The sequence below is a fragment of the Notothenia rossii genome (genome assembly GCF_949606895.1).
Source record: "Notothenia rossii genome assembly, contig: scaffold_58, whole genome shotgun sequence".
NCBI classification, from domain to species: Eukaryota; Metazoa; Chordata; class Actinopteri; order Perciformes; family Nototheniidae; genus Notothenia; species Notothenia rossii.
Genome location: NW_027640126.1, coordinates 125,822 through 146,471, shown reverse-complemented (window position 1 = coordinate 146,471; position 20,650 = coordinate 125,822). Strand labels below are relative to the sequence as shown.

The window sequence follows — 20,650 nt, the reverse complement described above, 5'->3', positions numbered from 1 at the left end:
CGACAAATGGGCGATCTAAAGTTATCACGGAACTTATTTTCTTTCGCACGGCGCAGCCGTGATTTGGCGCCAAAGTTCGCGTTCGCTCGATGCTAGGCCATCCCTCGCCATGGAACACGGTGATGTCATAATTCAAACTGACATGCTCAGAACGCCACCAAAATTCACATGATGAATAACACTGCGGCCCTGAACAGCTCTACGTCAAATCCGATGTTACTTAATTTGGCGTTACCATGGCAACGGATCCCTCGCCATAACACACGGTGTCGCTGTAACTCCAATGGACACGGTCCCATCGTCCCCCAATCTTCACTTTTATATCACCGGTGAATGCCTCAACAGCTCTATGCCAATTATGGGATGTCATCGTATGCCGTTTCCATGGCAACGCATCCCTCGCCATACAACTCTATGTTGTCGTAATTCAATGGAAAATCGTCCAAACGCCACCAGACTTCATATGATGGGTGATGGTCAAGCCCTAAACAGCTCTATGCCAATTATGGGATGTCATCATTTGCCGTTTCCATGGCAATGCATCCCCCTCCATAAAACCCAATGTTGTCTTAACTCAATGGAAAATGGTCCAAACGACACCAGACTTCAGATCACAGTTAATGGTCCGGCCCTCAACACCTCAATGTGACAATAGTGAGTTTTCCTCAAAAGCTGTTGCCATGGCAACGCATCCCTCGCCGTTAAGCACGATATTGCTAAAACTCCTGTTTAAATGTTCAAAAAGTGTTCAAATTTCACATGTGTGCTAACGGTCAACCCCTCGAGACATATATGTGTCAGTTTTGACATTTCGTCAAATGTCGTTGCTATGGTAACTAAATGGTCGCCGTGAAACACGGTTCTCTCATAACTCTAGTTAACTTGCTCCAAACGGCCCAAAACTTCACAGGTTTGATAACGATGCAGTCCTCAACACATCTAGGCGTATTATGGGGTGTCATCAAATTCCGTTGCCATGGCGACAGATCACTCCCCATCAAACACAATGTTTGTGATACTGCTGTAACTCCTGTGTACGTTGTCCGATCGGCCTGAAACTTCCCACGTTTGCCAACGGCCGAGTCCTCGAGACATCTGCCTGACGTCGACGTGCAGACAACAGCCTGCGGAGCGTCGAAGACCCGCTCAACGCTGCTCGCAGCTTTAATTTTAGTTACTTTGCAAATTCTGATTAATGATGTGAAATATAAACAACCCTTAAAAGCAGACTTTAGTTACACCTGAGTAAAATTCAGGGAAGGTGATTGTCAAGTGCCAACAATCAGGAGAGATATTTGATAGTTGGTGCTTGAGAAGACTAAATCTGCAGATCTCTATAAAGTATATTCATTACTCGTTATTCTCTACTAATAGTTCATTAAAAACTGTATATAATGGCTATTTTGCACATCCCTTTCAAGATTTCAAGATTTTCTAAGGTTTATTGACATATCATATACACAACTACGGTGTAGTTATGCAATGAATGAAAAACTTGGGTCACAGTATCCTCAACAGTGCATTACAAGACATCTATCAATATGAGTCTATACCTCCACCATCAAACTGATAAATTCTACACATTTCTTATTCTATCTACATACATAAGAGTATAATTAATGTGTATAATATCAGTTAAAATAAGTGCTTCAACAGAGTTAACATTGCAGGAAAGCAATATATTAGACGTTAAGTACTTTGTCAGGCTTAATATTTATCTGTAGATAGATACCCCCAAAGCTTTTTTCTTATTTGAAAGAAGACCTTAACCTAAAGTATTCTTTAATGTGTTAATAAAGGTTAATTAGTTTGTCTGTTTTGCACATCCTCCTATTAATATCTTTGTACATCCAGCACTAAACTGTTTTATTGTAGAGATCACTTACAGTATCTTCTTGATTTTTTATATTCTATATCATTGACCTTCTACTTTCCCCCTATGAAAGTAGGTACTTTTAATATTTTTGTCATCAAATAACATTATTCAACGTGCTTTAACCACTAGGCGGTTCACACAAGATACACACAAGGTACACACAGCATACTAATAATAACTTTGCATTATTAGTGTAGGACATTTATGTATGAACAACATCTGAAGATGTGTAGTTTTATTCATATTTTTACATAATTGTACAGGATATTGCTATACTATTTCTCATGTTTTACTTCTACACATTAATATCTGATTTGTAAAACATCACACACAGAAAGGCATATCCGTCATTTAATGGTAAGCTATTGAAATTGTGATTCCATAGATGTTTCTCCCATCACCCAAATCCCCTGACTATTCTCTCAACTCATACATTCTTATATTCAAAGAAAATCAGTAATATCTTTAAAAACTACAAGTCCTTTTCTATCAGCTATGCACCGTTATGGTGTAAATATAACCTAACTACCAATTGGATCAAATATAAAAGTCAGCCGAATTACTATTGATACTGCAAGGAGACGTATTTTGTGAAAAGAAATGTAAGATGTTGTTTAATTTTGATATATTTATGATCCATGTCACGTATTCAGTTTTGGCGGCAGTTCTCCTGTTTGTCTAGAAGTCTTCTCATCAAAGCTCTATAAATAACAAACCACGGCAGATCTGTAATATTTAATTTAGCCGGACCGTGTATTACAATGCTGTTATGTGATGACTTTCAAAGAGAAAAGCAAGAACACTCGGAATAAAGTATTTTTTTTATTTTTTAAATGTTTTCGGATATCATATCGCATTAACATCATATCCCAACATGCATTGCGGTTAAACATCCAATCAACGAGCTTCAAGCTGAGGATCTTGGGTAATCTGTTCAGTGGGTTTGTGGTGTGTATCGCTCGAAATGTCCCTTATAGGCCTACGTCTGTTTCCGGTGACTTTATTTACGGCTAAAAAGCATGCTAAAAAGCCCAAGATTATAGAATTAAACGAATAAATAAAAACAAGGATAATTGTGTGTTATTGTTGAGTAAATAACGCACACACACACACACACACACACACACACACACACACACACACACACACACACACACACACACACACACACACACACACACACACACACACACACACACACACACACACACACACACACACACACACACACACACACACACACACACACACACACACACACACACACAAAGAAAACCTTTTGAATTCATTTAGAGTTGTTTTTTCTATTTCTTCTGAATTGTAGAAATCCTTGGTGTTTCAATAACCTCGTATTATATCATTGTTGCCCTGAGGCAACAAACCAACCCCTGGTTGAGGGGTGTGGGGGTGTCACATTTTATAATTCATATGATATCAGGGACCCTTTGATGTGGCCAGGGAAAAGAAAGTTTGGGGCTCTCTGCTGGAACTGCTACCTCCGCGACCCGACCACGGATAAGCGGGAGAAGATGGATGGATGGATGGATCAGGGACCCCTAAGCTCCTAAAACACATGGTGAACATTTTTTTCCTCCCAAAATAAAAAGTCATGCCATAGAGGGATAAGGCACTATTATACGGAGCCCCCAAGGGGACATGGAGAAGAACAAAAAAAAAAAAATGTTTTGCGAGATCTCGCAATACTTTTGCGAGATCTCGCAATACTTTTGCGAGATCTCGCAATACTTTTGCGAGATCTCGCAAAGGTTTTCATTTCGCTCAATGTACTTCCGGGTCAGTTCAGCGACACAGAAACCACAACAATGGAGCAGTTAATCGATTTTTACTTTGAGCTTGGCTTAAAATATAAAGACATAACATCAGTGCTTGGCAATAGGCACAGGTTTATCATAAGTGAAAGACACCTCAAGAGGAAACTCCGAGCGAGGGGACATGCACGTCGACATGTATACTCTGAGCTTGCGGTCCTGGTGGATTTCATTCGCAACCAGTTGCAGTACTCTGGGCAGCTTCATGGGTACCGCTGGATGTATGCAAAATGCAGAGTGCATGGACTGCGTGTGAGGAAGGAGGATGTGCGCTTGGTACTGAAGGAGCTGGATCCCAGAGGAGTGGCATTAAGGCAAGCAGGACGACTCAGGCGAAGGCGTTACTTCTCCAAAGGGCCAAACTTCATCTGGCACCTGGATTCGTATGATAAACTGAAGCCATATGGCATTTGTATAAATGGATGTATCGATGGGTATTCAAGAAAAATTATCTGGCTTAATGCCTACACAACAAGTAGTGACCCAAAGTTGATTGGGGGATATTACATGGAAGCAGTGCAGCGTTTAGGGGGCTGCCCTAGACTGGTGAGGGGCGATCTTGGAACAGAAAATGGCTATGTTCGAGGCATTCAGCGTTTCCTCGTACCTACTAGCCCAGACGGCACCCATGAAAGCTACTTGGAGGGAGCCAGCACCGCCAATCAACGAATCGAGTATTGGTGGGGTTTTCTTCGCAGAGAGTGCGCGGAGTTTTGGATGTGCTTATTTGGAGACCTCAGAGACAACGGGCATTTTGATGGTGGATTTCTGGACAAAAGCCTCCTTCAATTTTGTTGCATGGGACTCATCCAGGTGAGTTAATACATTGTGTGTATGTGCTGTGCGTGTGAGTTAGAGGAGAGAAAAAGAAAGAGAGGAGAGAGTGAAGGACACAGACAGAGGGCGGGGTTGGTGGTTATGTGTGAATGCCATAATGTTGTTCTCTATTTAAGTTGATGCGTATGTACAGTTCTTACTAAATGTATTACATTCTTTTTAACAGGATGAGTTGGATGACACTGCACAGGTTTGGAACGCGCACACCATCAGGCCGTCGAGAAACCTGAACGTCCCCAGCGGTCGGCCAAATGTGATGTATGCTGTGCCTGACCTTTACCGGACAAGAGACTACCTTTCCCCTGTTGAAGATGAACACGTTCAACTGTGCAAAAATGAATGTGTCTTTCGGCTGGCCATACCATGTGATCCAGATGTGTACGAACTATGCCACATCTTTATGGGCGAGTCCCATCTGACTCCACCAACAGACCCATATCAGGCTGTGAACTTGTATATGCACCTAAGAGAGGCCATCAGTGCATCTCTCTAAATCATATACCGTGACATTGGAACTCACCGTCACCGCACTGCTTGTTTGTTTCTGGGAGTATATAGCTCTTATGCCTGTAGTTTCTTTCACAAAGTAGTAATGCTACTCACTGCACTTGCTTGATGAACTTAGGTCATGTGTGTGCATAGCTCATATAATTAATTTGAAATCCTATCTTTAAGTTGACTAAGAATTTAGAATATGTCAGTAAAGTCTAAGCTGTTGAATATTTTAGATTCTGTAGACACCAGTCCTGTTAAGGTGTTATGAACTGTAAGATGACTAAAATACTGCCTTGTCAACATCACTCCCCCCTTTTATATACATGTGATGGCATGACCCTGTCCTCACTGTGCAGCTCCTTCAGTGACAGGCTGCTGCACCCCCACTGTCTCAGAGAGAGGGAGCAGCGGTCAGACTATATAACCAGTACAGCCCCTAGTAGACCCCCCCCCCACACACACACAATAACAGACTATAACACCCCCTGTTGTTAAATACCAACCATGTGCAATATATATATGCTGTTAATAACTGTGCAATATATACCTATAAACTTTTACAGGATGTGTATTTTGTAAATTGTCTAACTTTGTTTAAATTATAATTTGTTTATCTTTAATACTTTTTTATGCATGCTTCTTAGGTAACATTAAGCTGTCTTTGGCTCTTTTCTGCTGTAACAATGTAAATGTCCCCTCTGTTGGACTAATAAAGGTATTCATTGGGTGAGGCGTGTGGCGCAGTGGATATAGCCTTGTTATGGGGATCAGATGGTCAGAGGTTCAAACCCCACTGCATGTCGTTGTGTCTAGGCAAGACACTTCACCCCAAATTGCTCCTTGTCCACAGTATTGAGTATGTAAGTCGCTTTGGATAAAAGCGTCTAACCAGTAACATGTAATGTATTCTGATGTGTTTTCGAACTGTGAAACAAAAATAGTGTGTGTGAAAATGTATAGGACTTTAGTAATGCTAGAACCAAGTAGTACGAACATCAAGTTACATGTAATTAACAGAAAACACAGTGATGCCTGTGTTGACAGGCACTTTAATGTCAGAAAGGGGTAGAAAATAACAGCACAAGCTGATCTTTTAACAGTGTGGAAATATTAATAATAATTTTGTATTTTTATCTAGTGTGAAATCCTGGCTTGCAACCCTGATTCAATTTAAAATGTGCCTAATCAGTTTGGTTTGTCAATTTATTAAGACCAATTGAGAAATAAAAAAATAAAACATTGCACATTATGTATACGTCACTTCATATGCACATCTACATACACACGATTTCTGTTTCTAAAGAAAATAGCATTGAGTTATAATTCGGTGCCATGTTAAGATGGCAGTAAATGAAAGTGATATGTTGGTAATATTATTTATACATTCTGAGGGCTTGTAATTAGAGGGTAGTCTTTTCAGGCCACATTTCACACTTTCAACATCACCTTTTTGTAAACAGGATCTAACATAACTATTTCCACATTAAATTTCAAACATTTTTTTTCTGAGAGTTATCAAAAAGGACTGACTCTTTAACACCATAACATCAACAATTAACAATTTGACCAGTGACGGACAACACCGTTTAGCTTTCTTAGCTGCAAAAAAAACACACTTAATCTCAGCCTCTAAACTGGGTTACGATCAAACTGACAAAAATGAAAACTGCAGTCATTCTCAAAGCATATTAAAAAAAAAAGTAATATCCTTGTTAAAGCAGAAAATAGAATTGCAGACTGCTCATTACACGGTTCAGTGCATCAGTTGTTTCAATGAAAAAAAAAACACAAAAATATCAAATCAAAATAATATTCCAAACTGTTACTATCAGGCCTGATAATGACTGCTCTCAAGTTCAAAGGATATCCATTTCAAAGTAGTTGCTGGACAGGATATTGTCAAATTCCGTGCGAAATTCAGGGAAAGAGCTGTAGGTACACGGTATTTCAAGGATAGCTCCACAGGTATGAGCAACAGGCCTTCTGCTGAGCCCAGTTTCAGCATTAAAGCACACCCCAATTCTGTCAACACATATGACAGAAGAACCAGTGCAGAAACGCAGGATTTTTTCAGCTTTGGCTTGGTCAGCATTTTTCACATATCGTTGGAGGTGGATGAAAGTGGTCTGTTCTCTCTGAGACAGCACCACGTTGGTTGTTTCAAACAGTTGGGACACTCTTCTGCCTGTGGCTTTCTTCTTCTCATACAGAGACAACACACTGTCCTTGTCAGGCAGTTTCAGCTGTACAAGTGACATGGGTGTCAAGAAGCAATCGACGATATACTTTGGCTCTTGGAGAATGGCTTTATGAGCCATTGTTTCGATGGCAGGCTCCATGTTGTTCTTTGCCGGTAGGAAATGGGAACCCATCCTTGTGAAAAGGTCGAGCAAGTCCTCTTCATCACTCTCCTCCATTGTGCCCTGGAGAGCCTTCTCCACAGCTGATCTCTCAACAGGAGAGAGGTAGTTGAGAAACGATGTCATCAGGATGTCTACATCAACGGAGTCGACTCCATGAATGCAGGCTAAAATGAAAGCCTTTGATAGCCTCACTGGCATGACACCATGGTCCAGTAATCCTTTCACCCAGATCCGTCCAACTGCTTGCCATTCAGCCTCACAGAAATCTGGCCTCAGCCTTGGAACTCGCTCTGCTTCCCCTTCACACGTTTCAAGAAATTGCTCCCAGAATGCAGTGTAAACCTCCCTTGACCCTCCATTATCATCAATAGCATTTTCATTTACAAAGTCCATCTTTAGAGTCAAATGTATTATGCTACTGTCCATAAATACAGCCAAAAGATCTTCAACAACCTTTGTCCTGTGAATTGATGCACGTCGCGTGCTCTCTGGATTTCCTGAGCCTTCAGCTGAGGTTGATGGGGATAGTTGGCTGCTCGAATTTAAAAGCAAATCCTGTAGTAGAAGAACGAATCATACAAACACACACAAAAAGATTGGTCAATGAATGAAGCAGAGGCCAAAATGTCCTAATTGTTTAAATGTTGAGTATGAATCAAGGTCCATATAATATTGGATTCTATGTTTTTCCCATAATGCAACTCAAAAGCTATTTTTTACAAGACCTTCTTTCCAACTCCACCACACCTCCAGTTTATAACACAGACTTTCTATTTGTTGTCTCCAATTCAAAGCCGAGGTAACACTGAAAACTTCAGTATAAAAATCATCAAAGTTACTTTTTTTATACCTGACCGAGCTCCTCCAGAGCTCTCAGGACAGTATACAAATGTTTTACAGGCCACAGTTATGTGAAATCTTACAAGACCGGTAGTTTAAAGGATGTGTTCAGGGTTTCTTGCAGTGATGCATCTTACCTGTGCTGTTTGCACTGTATCCTCATGTATGGACACATGTGCCGAAGGCAGGCCAAAATCAGAGGACAAGGGGAGTAGTAAATCCTGCATTGGTACTCCATTCATCTCCGCACTCTGAAGGATGAATTAAGTATGTTATTAATTGACAGCAGACACTTTGAAGTCTTAGACGTTGTTGCAGACCGTAATTTACAAAAGTATTTCCGTAATAGTCTTCAACATCATCTTCTATTTAAAACCAGAAATACTTGTACGTGTTTATAAAAACTACTGCACAATCACAAGTCAAAAGGACTCTGTTGCTTTCCACTTCTACTGCAGCTTGCTAAATAACACCATTTATTTTAATACAAGTTGTACATGACTTTGCTATACCACTATACACAACAAATGGTAGTTTGATATAGAAATTATCGCAAAAAAAGGAGAATTGTGAAGTTGTGCATGCCACCATGAGTTATGAGCTTATGAGCAAAATTAAAATCTTTGTGGAATTCCACAGGTTTTCATCAGGTCTTGTTTGGTTTGTTGAAATGTGAAAGGTTCTAAAGCAGCATAAACTATTAAATGTTAATCAATATGCTGTGGCAAAATGAAGCTCTAAATATACAAGGGGTGAGCTAACATTTCAGTAAGTACAGTAAGCGTTTCACAGCACTGTAGGTTATTTCATTCGTGTGTCCAAAGAATAATCGGGGAACAGAATACATATGCCATAAAAATAAAAGGACATGGTACATTTTTTTCAAAGTAGGAATGCACATTTGACTTTTTCTATAAATTGAATCGAATTTACTGACTATTGAAATCCAACAAAAAACTACAGTATGTAATTGATTGAATTGAAGTAGCAATACATTTCTCAATCTTTTCTGTGTTTACTGGTTTGGTTTTAATACATATATTTGCATTTCTACCCCCTTACCCAAACACTTTCCTGATCACATTACCTGAGTGACATCCTCATGTGTGACGTCATTCCATTTTATCACAACTATCTCATCACCACCTGCTCCCCAAAGATCATCTTCCGGATCCCATACAAGTGTATCTGCCTCGTCTGTTGGGGTTGAATGGGAGCGATGTGATTGCCTTGGACCTTCTGCTGTCACAGTGTCAGAGGTTGATCTTTGTTTTTTGGATCTTGGTTGTATCTGGAAATGCTACAAAAAAACAACTTTTGTTGTCAGCAGTAATTTGTAATAATGGCAGGGAGAAAAACATGTTTCACAATTAATATCAAATGGTGTGCAAAAAAATACATATGACTACACATTAGCCTATTAAGCATAAAGGTACTGTGCAATAACTTTTAGATATTCTTCAATCTTCCCTCAGAGTCTCTAAGATAAGTGATATGTTTCAAAGCATTACAAATAAAAGTATGAAATAGCAAAAAAATATGCAACAAAAAGAAATGTATGCATCTGACCACACATGTCAACAACAAAGTCCTGGAAAAATTGAAACATACAGAGGTGAAAGTATGTTGGTAACGCCTTGGACAAAAGCGTGTGCTAAATAGCCCTACCATAACTATAGCTATGTAGAAAGTTGCTGACTAACTGTGGTGACTGATGGCACACAATGGAACCTTTCTGTTTTATGAAATCCATGTACATCATTTCTTTATTTAGTTATTACCTGAAGTTTAATCTTCAAGCACTATCTCTTTCCATCTGTCCCTGTCATTAAAGTGACTTTATATTTCCTACTGCCACAAACCTGATCGCTATTGTCGCTGTCAGATGAATATCCATGTTCTGGCAGATCTGTAATCAATTCATCTGCATCAACAGATCCATGTGAGTCTGCTCCCTCAGTGATGGCAACAGATGAATCTACAGATAAGGAATCTTCTCTAACTGTTTCTACCTCAGATGGGGATTGATCTTTTGGGTGGGCTTCTTCTTTTGTGGATATGTAAAATCTAAGCAGCTTCAGTTTAGTTTGTTCATAAAGTCTGCCAACAGTGTCATCTGAAGGGATCTGGTTTCTTTTAAAATCACAGACATCAAAGGTGAAGTCTTCAACTCGCCCTTTTGTTGAGTGGCCATTTGGGAAGAATAGCTTCTTTCCCATTTCCAAAAGCTGAGCAACAGTTGTTGTTTTTTCCACCGATGCATGTCTTGTTCCCCCGCCATTGCAGGTCCTCACTTGTTGGTATTCCTTATTGTGAAAATGAAGCCATCCAATTTCAATCTTCCTGGTAGTCTTTTCTGCTGCGTTATTTCTTTGTCTTGACATCCCTTCACCTTCTTTTTGAAACACACCTGATGCACCACACAATGCTCCTTTTGTTTTTGATTTACTTTTCCGTGCTCCTATTTTATCTCTTAATGTCTGTAGAAGAGTTTCTTTATCTGTGCTGCGCTTTGTTTGTTGACAGAAGGAGAGGACAGCTACTCGGTCACCATATGAAGTGATATACTTTGCCATTTGTTCATCATTCATGATGGTTAGCACTGCCTTGTCAACCTGCAAAAATAAAATAACTAATACATTACCAACAACCACTAGCTTGCTACCTAGCACCCTAACACTTAACTTGTAAACAAACGGCGCTTATCAAATTCAGAATTCAGCATTAAACGTTTTACAGAAGGATTTTTTAACTGCCATGCTACCTCCATATTACTTATAAAGTGTTTGACTTTTCCAGGCTCTGTGCTGTTACGGTAACTTATTCCGTGAATTGAATGAATGTTCTACGCACCTTGTCACTTTGCATTTTCATGATGTCCTCTTGTGGGACCTCTCTCGAGCGAAGAAAGCTTTCCAAATCCTCCTCCATGACTCTTTCATCTGTTACAAGCTGCCCCAGAGTACTGTAGGTTGCCAAACTGAACCGGCCGGAAGTACATTGCGCTAAACGAACATTTTTGCGGGATAAAGTATTGCGAGATCTCGCAAAAGTATTGCGAGATCTCGCAAAGGGGTTTTGCGAGATCTCGCAAAAGTATTGCGAGATCTCGCAAAACATTTGCGAGATATCGCAAAGGTTTTGCGATATCTCGCAAAACATTTTTATTTATTTTTTCTTCCCCATGTCCCCTTGGGGGCTCCGTACTATTACACATATTCTTAATTTGCAGTATTTTATTTTAAAAGTGTTCAGAAAGACTGCATCAAATATGCTATATCTATATATCTATATAATATCAATATTGTTTTTAACTTCAATCAAAGTCAATTTAAATAGCGGGCAAGACTTTCCAAGGAGTAAAAATGTTGCTGCTCGACTACTGACTGGAGGTATTGCTGATATCAAGTCTACCATATATCCTCTTCAAATACTCTGTCCAACAATATCAGTCTCATGAAGAAAGGTGTTTTAACGCTGATTCAAAATAGCACAGAAACATGCATTCTTGTTCTCAGGAGGGGACATTGACAGAAGATTACTCAAAAAGTACACAGTAAGTACTTCATAGTACTTGTTCGGGAGTAGTTTCACTAGTAGGCTACTGAGTCCAACAGGATCGATCTCACGAAGAACTATTGGCAGAAAAAATAATAACAAACTCGAGAGACGGCTGAGTTGACCGCAGTGCAGAATCGCTGTATAGTTGAAATCTCCTAACAATGTTGTCAATTTTAGACACAGGCCTATTATATTTCCAGCCCTTAATAGCATTCATTTTCTGGGCTCAATATGTGTCTTGGCTGTTTTCGTTGTGAAAACAAATGGACCGTAGATACACGGATTGACCGCCCTCATCTGCGCTCTTATTTTGAAAGACAACTTCCGGTAGCAGAATATGAAAAAACGGAGGGGTTTTTTTTTGTTTCTGTTTTTTAGTGATTTTAGTTTTAGTTTTGAGAAGTAGAAAATGAAAATCATCCCGTTTTTTAAGTTTAGTAAATCAATTTTTTACCATGATAAAGAAAAACGCCTTGTATTTCAATTTTGGTTTTTCAATTTGAAAATGAAAATCAAATATCCAGTCGTTTTTTGTTTTTGAATCCATTTGTGAAAAGAAAATCCAATGACCAAAACATACACCGCAGGGACCAACCCACTGGCTGTCGAGTTTCGGGCACCGGCCTTTTTTCCGTTGCGGCCTGTAGACCCAGACCAGCTCCCCGGCCCAGAAGTGCTGCCCTCTTGTCCTGGTATCATAGTTCCGTTTCTGTCTCACACCAGCACTTTTCTGCTGATCGCGAGCAAAGGCGTGAGCGGAATCAAGGGGGTCCTGAAGTCTCCTGGTGTACTCAGGCCCTGGAGGAGTGTCCAGCGAGTCCGGTGGCTGACCAAACGCCAATACGGCAGGGGTGCGGAGCTCTCTCCCTAACATGAGGAGGGCAGGAGAACAGGCTGAGGACTCCTGGACTGCAGAGCGACATGCCATGAGCACAAGGGGGCAGATGCTCGTCCCAGTCACGCTGATGCTGAGACGTGAGGATGGCCAGATGCTGGCCCATGGTGGAATCTCTTGACCAGTCCGTCGCTCTGAGGCCGCAAGGGGGAGGTGCGTGTTTTTTGCATGCCAGTTGTGTGCACATGGAGGCGAACACCCTGTCTAAACAGTGAACCTTAGTTAGTTAGCTAATCCTATGGATGTCATGGGACCAGGACGTTTAAAACATATGAATTGTGGCTTTTATAGAGAAAAACATGTGACTGTTGTGTGATAAGCTACATGATAAGATATGTGTTCATTTCTGTTAAAGAGTCCTCTGTCTGTAAAATGATACTACTCCAAATCATTGATTGGGGGATCTTCCTAAGGGCAGAGAGGGACAGAAACACACACACACACACGCACAGGAGCGAAACAGATGGAATCAACAAACTGCTGACTCACTGCCTGGGGTCCCGCCCAGAAGTGAAACCGACCAATGGAACACTGCCAACTCACTGGCTAGCTCGCTCAGAAGTGAACTCGCCAATAACAAATAGCTAGGGAAGAGCAAGCGATACAACTCCTCCCCACCTGTGTATAAATGTTGTGATCATTTTGAAGATCGGCGCTCTTGTTTTTGACTGGCCGTTCCTGAGACGTGTCTCACGCGGTGGTAGAACTTGGGCCCGGAGCATTCTGCATTTTGAAGCTGCTGTGGCAGAGTGCTTCGTGATTAGGTGATTAGGTGATGTATTGTATTTTTTACCATTAAAACTGATTATTGTTTAACCCTTATCCTGGCTGCTTTGAATTTTTCCTTCTTTTGAGAACCCGCTTAAATAGGAACGGCGCGGAGCAGAGGTTCTGCCCCAACACCACATCACCCCAATTCTGGCCTCACTGCACTGGCTTCCAATTCGGTTCAGAATTGATTTTAAACTCCTTTTATTTGTTTTTAAAGCACTAAATGGGCTGGCTACGGCCTATATAGCTGAAGTCCTCCAGCGCTACACCCCAGCCAGAGCTTTAAGGTCTGCTGACCAGCTGCTGCTGATAGTTCCCAAGATCAGGCTAAAAACCCGAGGGCACCGAGCCTTCGCAGCAGCTGGCCCTAGGCTCTGGAACACTCTGCCCCTCCATGTGAGGTCGGCCCAGACCCTAGGGGTTGTTAAATCTACTCTTTAAACACACTTCTTCTCCCTGGCCTTTTAGTCAGAGCGGAGCACGACTCCTTACTTTTCCCTGTGTTTTTTATATATCTGTTGTAATTTATTGTCTTTTATTGTGATTATAGTCATGTGTTTTTTATGTGATTGTAGTATTTATTACATGTACAGCACTTTGGCCCGACCAAAAATCGCTTTTAAACGTGCTTTATAAATAAACTTTGATTTGATTTGATTTGATTCATTGTAACAGTTGCGGGTACGTTGTGTATATGCGTGGGGATTGTTGCAGTAGAAAACTCCACTGTAGCGACCTGTACCTTAATGGGAAACCCTAAATATTTGAGCACCCTCTATGAAACGTCAAGCTACCCCACAGCACCCCCAAAATAAATCTCTGGTGCCGCCACTGAGCCTGACATGTGTTGGGGGGGCCCGACTTTTTTTTAGTGCTTCAAAGTGTATTTTAGCATAGGAGTGCTTTTGTTTTGGAATCACTTATGCGAAGTTTCGCCTGCCCCTCGCTCCACTGACCATTAGACCATTTAGCAAGGTAAAAAGCAAAAACGCCTCTGATACCTCATTCACACCAATGGTGTTTCAGGGCCGGTTCGGAGCTGGAGCTTGAAAAGCACGGGGTTTTCCTGTTCACACTGCAGCGGAGCAGCCTATTAGCTCCGGAATCCGGTTCGTTTCAAGCACCAAAAAATTGTCCGGCCAGAGCAAAAGCACCGCATACGCCACACTTACGTCGAGGCAGGGGCAGGGGCGGGATCAACTCCTGAACAACAACAAAAAGCCGGCGTTTTATCCAGTTTGTACACAACGATGGAGAAACTTAACAAGCAGCAGTGGTCCACTGAAGAGACCAGCTACCTACTGGGAAACACCCGGGACTCGAAGTTCCTCCCCTGGTCACTATGCAGGGTCTCCGGCACTCCAAACCGGCTGAACATGCCCGCCACCAGGGCATCTGCGACTGTCAATGCTTCCTGATCAGGGAGAGCATACGCCTCTGGCCATTTTCTGAAATTGTCTATGGCGGTGAGGACGTAGCGGTTACCCCTGTTTGACAGAGGTAGCAGCCCCATCACATCAACATCTACTCTCTCCATTGGGACCCCTACGGGAAACTGTTGCAGCAGAGCATGGGAACGACCAGGGGGGCCCTTACGAGCCATACAAGTGTCACAGCGGCGACAGAAGTCTTCCACAGGCTGGCTCCTTCCACGCACGCTGAGACCATAGCCCCTTGGTTGCTTTGGAGAACACTGCAACTTCCTCCCACGGTGGCCGCTGCTGTGCCTCGACCCACTGCAGTACAGGCTGTAGGTCTGTGTCCAGCTCTTGCTGTTGCTTCCACTCTGCCACGTCCACTGTCTGGAGCTCCCGGCAAATAACCTCTTCAACTTGTCGAGCTGCAGCACAGACGGTGTCCTCCTCCAGCAGCTCCTTTTCACAGGTCTCTCTCCTCTCACAGTAGTGGTATCCACCGGCGTCACACGGGCGGCGGCAGAGAGTCTGCATTTGTGTGACTCACCCCAGCCCGGTGCTCCACCCTGAAGTTGAAAGCTTGGAGCTCTTCTAACCACCTGGCGACCTGCCCTTCTGGCTCCTTGAATGTCATGAGCCACTGTAATGCAGAGTGATCAGTCCTCACCGTGAACGCCTTACCACACAGGTAGTATTTAAAGTGCCTGATGGACAGAACCACTGCCAAGAGTTCCCTGCGAGTGACGCAGTATCGTCGCTCTGCTTTGTTGAACGCCCGGCTGAAGTATGCCACCAACCGCCCCCCCTCTGGTGTAGTCTGGGAGAACACTCTGCCTACACCCACGCCGCTAGTGTCTGTGTCCAGGGTGAATGGCAGACTCTGGGGCGAGAAACGGGGCCTCACTCAAGGCACGTGGAAGGCTGTCAAACGCTGCTTGACATGGCTCAGACCAAAGGAAATCACTGTCCCTCTGTAGCAGCTGGAACAGGGTTGCAGTGCAAGCAAAACCGCGTACAAACTTCCTTTAGTACGAGGCCAGGCCCAGGAAACTCTTGAACTGCTTCTGGTTGCGAGGATTTTGGCCAGCCCGCGACCACCTGCACTTTCTCTTGCAGGGTGCCCATTTTGTGGCCCAGGAAAGTGACCTCTCTCTGCATGAAATTGCACTTCTCTGGGTGTAGCTTCAAGCCAGCGGCTCTGATCCTTCCCAGCACCACTCTTAGAGATCCCAGGGCCGCCTCAAACGAGCTGCCATGCACCAGGATGTTGTCCAGGTAAACCAAGCACTGCTGGCGGGGGATACAACTAGCGAGCTGCGCTAACGGATATAAGGAGTTTTTTCAACAACAAAGTAGAGGCGAGTCCTCTCCTGTCAGACTGAGAGACTCAGTGAACTAAAGGACTCTCTCAGTGTTATCTCAGTGGGTCTCAAACGTTTTGGTCACCATTAATGTAAATAATTATTTCCGAGGCTTGCCGTCCGGAATTGTCCAATATGGCGGACCATCTCGCACATGCGCAGTACCGATCGGGCAGGGGGACGGATCGGGTACTGAGTGACACTAGCCTCATCCCAATACCCCCCCTCGACTCCTCTCTTCCCCTCCTCCGGGACTTGACCCGGAAATTGATCATGACACGCCATTTTGAAGGTCGTCCCAATAGCTGAAATGCACACGGAGGAGTCGAGGAGGGGTGAGGGAGGAGGGGTGCGGGAGGAGATGAAAGGGAGGATACACGCGAGCAGACTACGCGGAAGTGTTTTCACTACTCGCGTATAAAACCCCGCCCCCACCTTCATAGCTGGTAGATTTCAACAGAGGAAAACCCACAACTGGAAGATGAGGGGAAAAGCGTCACATAAATGTATAAGTGCTCACAGCTCCGTGGGAATTATTATGTGCAATTCATTTTTAATTCATTTCACATTACTATAATTATATTTTAATTTAAATGTAGGCTACATTTTACACCAAAACGGAACACAAAAGCAGGACCAACCATCATACATTGAATTCCTTGACTAACAAGAGAAAGATTCATTCATTTAAATAAATATTTAACAACAAATGGGCCGGTTCTAAGGGGTTATTCAGTTAAGCCCGATGAGAGGGGATACAGCTGTGCACATGTCATCATTAACAGACGTCGTTTAAAAGTGACGTTTGAGTGAACGAGGACATCCCAATTAATACCTGAGGACTCCTCTGTCCTCGCGTTACCTCCTTGTGTCTCTCGCTCGCATCTTACGGAGGCAGAGCTAAGATGCAAGGAAGGGACGCGAGTGAGGGAAAGGAGGAGTCGAGGAGGGGTATTGGGATGAGGCTACTGTTTACAACCTCGATCCCTTCCGCAGGAGTCGAATCACGTGCCCCTGCGCGTCGTCTGCGTTCAATTAACCCCTTGACTGCCTCACAGTTCTCTGATGTTTTTAATGCTTCTCCGATCTGTAAATTAGAGGTGAGCTGTGTTTTTAGTGCTGATGAGCCTATCTCCATGTTTGACTCGACATGTACCCTAATACTGGATTCTGTTGCTCCTTTTACGCTTAGACGCACCAAAGTTCTCTCAGAGCCGTGGCTCAATGACTGTACTCGTGCTCTCAGACGCGCTTGCAGGCGTGCAGAGAGAAAATGGAAAAAGGATAAACTCCATGTCTCCTTAGAAATCCTTCGTGCTTGCCTTTCCGACTACCAGACGGCAGTCAAAACAGCCAAAACGGAGCACATTTCTCTGTTAATCTCCAAAAACAGCCATAAACCTTAGATTATTTTTAATGTCTTCAACTCGATCATTAATCCCTGTGATGTTTCTCCAATTGTGCCATCGACTACTCTCTGTGATAAGTTTCTTATATTTTTTATTGAAAAAGTATCTGCTCTTAGGCTAGCCCACACTAGTGCTACCCCAGATCCTGCTTCTTTTCTGTGCCCTGCTGTCCTCGACCACTCTGAGCCTGTATCCCTCTCCTCGCTCTCGGATGTAGTCATGCACCTGCGGCCGAGAAACTGCACCTCAGACAGCATTCCCTCTCGCCTTCTCAGAGATGTTTTTGAATCAGTTGGAGCAAGTATTTTATTACTTATAAATACCTCTCTTAGCTCAGGATGTGTCCCAGCTGCCTTCAAACATGCCGTGGTCAAGCCACTACTTAAAAAGAAAAATCTCGACCCTTCCATTCTTGCAAATTTTAGGCCCATCTCCCAGTTACCTTTTTTATCTAAAGCCCTGGAGCGAGTAGTCTACGCCCAGCTGCAGTCTTTTTTAACCATGCATGGCATCCATGAAAAGTTCCAGTCTGGCTTCAAACCCATGCACAGCACTGAAACAGCCCTTTTAAGAGTTTTTAATGATCTGCTCCTAGCCGCCGACTCAGGTAGCCCAGCTGTCCTGGTGCTGTTAGACCTGACAGCTGCCTTAGACACTGTGGACCATAGCATCCTGTTGTCACGGCTTGAACAGTCCGCTGGCATCACAGGCTCTGCCCTTGCATGGTTCAGGTCCTACCTGACAGACCGTAGCTTCTCTGTGCAGCTAGGTGCCTTCTCCTCTGCCAAAGCCCCTCTTACCTGTGGGGTTCCCCAAGGCTCTATCCTGGGCCCCATCCTTTTTCTACTGTACATACTGCCCCTAGGTTCAATTCTCACAAAACACAACATCCCCTTCCACTGCTACGCTGACGATGTACAGATCTATCTGCCACTCAATTCAAATGTCAACTCATTACAGCTATTGATGGACTGCTTAGCAGAGATCAAATCCTGGCTGAGCCAACATTTCCTCAACCTCAATGAGAGCAAGACTGAGGTTATCTTTTTTGGACCACAACTTCCAGCCTCCCAGGTTGATATTCTGGGCTCCCTCAATAAAAACATCCGCCCCTCTGTCACGAACCTTGGAGTGACCTTCAATAGCGCTTTTAAATTCGATAAGAAGGTCAGCAGCGTAGTCAAAACCTGCTTTTTTAAAATACGACAATTGGCCAAGACCAAGTCGTTTTTATCTTTTAAAGATCTGGAAAGGGTTATTAACGCCTTTGTTACCTCGAGGTTGGACTACTGCAACGCTCTGTAGGTGGGTATGGACGAGGCGTCAATTAAACGCCTGCAGCTAGTGCAGAACGCAGCTGCACGTCTACTCACTGGCCACAAAAAAGCGTGACCACTGTGATATATTTATTTTAAATGTCACCTCATATACTCGTGTGTGTTAAATTCTCATATACTCGTGTGTGTTAAATTTGAAGGGACAAAGTACATTTTTCCTCTTTAAATATAGAAAGGTTTTTCATATATTCCTGAAACAATGTCCCATTTTTAGTAATAATAAATTAAAGCAATAGTCTTTTTCTTCCACTTTTATGTGTAATCAAAAGGATATTTTTTTTGGCTATTTGTGAGCAGGCATAATGCAAATGACCTTTGACATCTGCTTTGCCGTTCCCAGACATCGGGAGAGGCCCTGAGTTTCTGGCTTCCTCTGTTAATTGCTAAAACCAATATTGATTAACCCAAAGGGAGATTTGCCTCAGATATAATGCAGTTAAAGTCCTGTTAATTAGTGGTTCATGTCCAGCATGCATTAGTTAAGAAACGATAAGGATGTTGGTGTGTTGAAATGTGCGTTTCTTGCAAAACTCATAAAAAGGCCTTGGGAATTGGGTGCCACAGTTAATGAGACAATAGTCCTTCTGACTAATCAATGTTATTCATTGTATATTCATGATTATTGTGAGCTGACTTGAGGTGAAAGGAAGTTCAGAGATGGCCTTAGGCTATGAAACCTTAGTTAGTTAGCTAATCCTATGGATGTCATGGGACCAGGACGTTTAAAACATATGAATTGTGGCTTTTATAGAGAAAAACATGTGACTGTTGTGTGATAAGCTACATGATAAGATATGTGTTCATTTCTGTTAAAGAGTCCTCTGTCTGTAAAATGATACTACTCCAAATCATTGATTGGGGGATCTTCCTAATGGCAGAGAGGGACAGAAACACACCACACACACGCACAGGAGCGAAACAGATGGAATCAACAAACTGCTGACTCACTGCCTGGGGTCCCGCCCAGAAGTGAAACCGACCAATGGAACACTGCCAACTCACTGGCTAGCTTGCTCAGAAGTGAACTCGCCAATAACAAATAGCTAGGGAGGAGCAAGCGATACAACTCCTCCCCACCTGTGTATAAATGTTGTGATCATTTTGAAGATCGGCGCTCTTGTTTTTGACTGGCCGTTCCTGAGACGTGTCTCACGCGGTGGTAGAACTTGGGCCCGGAGCATTCTGCATTTTGAAGCTGCTGTGGCAGAGTGATTCGTGATTAGGTGATTAGGTGATGTATTGTATTTTTTACCATTAAAACTGATTATTGTTTAACCCTTATCCTGGCTGCTTTGAATTTTTCCTTCTTTTGAGAACCCGCTTAAATAGGAACGGCGTGGAGCAGAGGTTCTGCCCCAACACCACATCACCCCAATTCTGGCCTCACTGCACTGGCTTCCAATTCGGTTCAGAATTGATTTTAAACTCCTTTCATTTGTTTTTAAAGCACTAAATGGGCTGGCTCCGGCCTATATAGCTGAACTCCTCCAGCGCTACACCCCAGCCAGAGCTTTAAGGTCTGCTGACCAGCTGCTGCTGATAGTTCCCAAGATCAGGCTAAAAACCGAGGGCACCGAGCCTTCGCAGCAGCTGGCCCTAGGTTCTGGAACACTCTGCCCCTCCATGTGAGGTCGGCCCAGACCCTAGGGGTTTTTAAATCT

The 20,650-nt window shown here is 43.0% G+C and overlaps 2 protein-coding genes across 4 annotated transcripts; one reads left to right on the top strand and one right to left on the bottom strand.

Annotated features, from left to right (window-relative positions):
• The first annotated feature begins 3,609 nt into the window (after nucleotides 1-3,609).
• LOC307027067 (uncharacterized protein) lies at nucleotides 3,610-5,764 on the top strand. Its single transcript, XM_079695265.1, has 2 exons — nucleotides 3,610-4,518; nucleotides 4,709-5,764. The coding sequence occupies exons 1-2, from the start codon at nucleotides 3,700-3,702 to the stop codon at nucleotides 5,033-5,035; spliced, it is 1,146 nt and encodes a 381-aa protein (XP_079551391.1). The 5' UTR covers nucleotides 3,610-3,699; the 3' UTR covers nucleotides 5,036-5,764.
• Nucleotides 5,765-6,058: 294 nt separating this feature from the next.
• Nucleotides 6,059-12,096, bottom strand: LOC307027066 (uncharacterized protein). 3 transcript variants are annotated; one of them, XM_079695262.1, is made up of 5 exons: nucleotides 11,094-12,096; nucleotides 10,103-10,855; nucleotides 9,328-9,540; nucleotides 8,378-8,491; nucleotides 6,059-7,955 (listed from the first exon to the last, which is right to left on the bottom strand). In XM_079695262.1, exons 1-5 carry the CDS (start codon nucleotides 11,400-11,402, stop codon nucleotides 6,894-6,896), a joined length of 2,451 nt encoding a protein of 816 aa, XP_079551388.1. In that variant the 5' UTR covers nucleotides 11,403-12,096; the 3' UTR covers nucleotides 6,059-6,893. The 3 variants fall into 3 exon arrangements, with proteins under 3 accessions (XP_079551388.1, XP_079551390.1, XP_079551389.1); XM_079695264.1 differs by lacking the exon at nucleotides 10,103-10,855 and having other exon boundaries at nucleotides 11,094-12,086; XM_079695263.1 differs by having other exon boundaries at nucleotides 10,103-11,277.
• Between the last annotated feature and the right edge of the window lie 8,554 nt (nucleotides 12,097-20,650).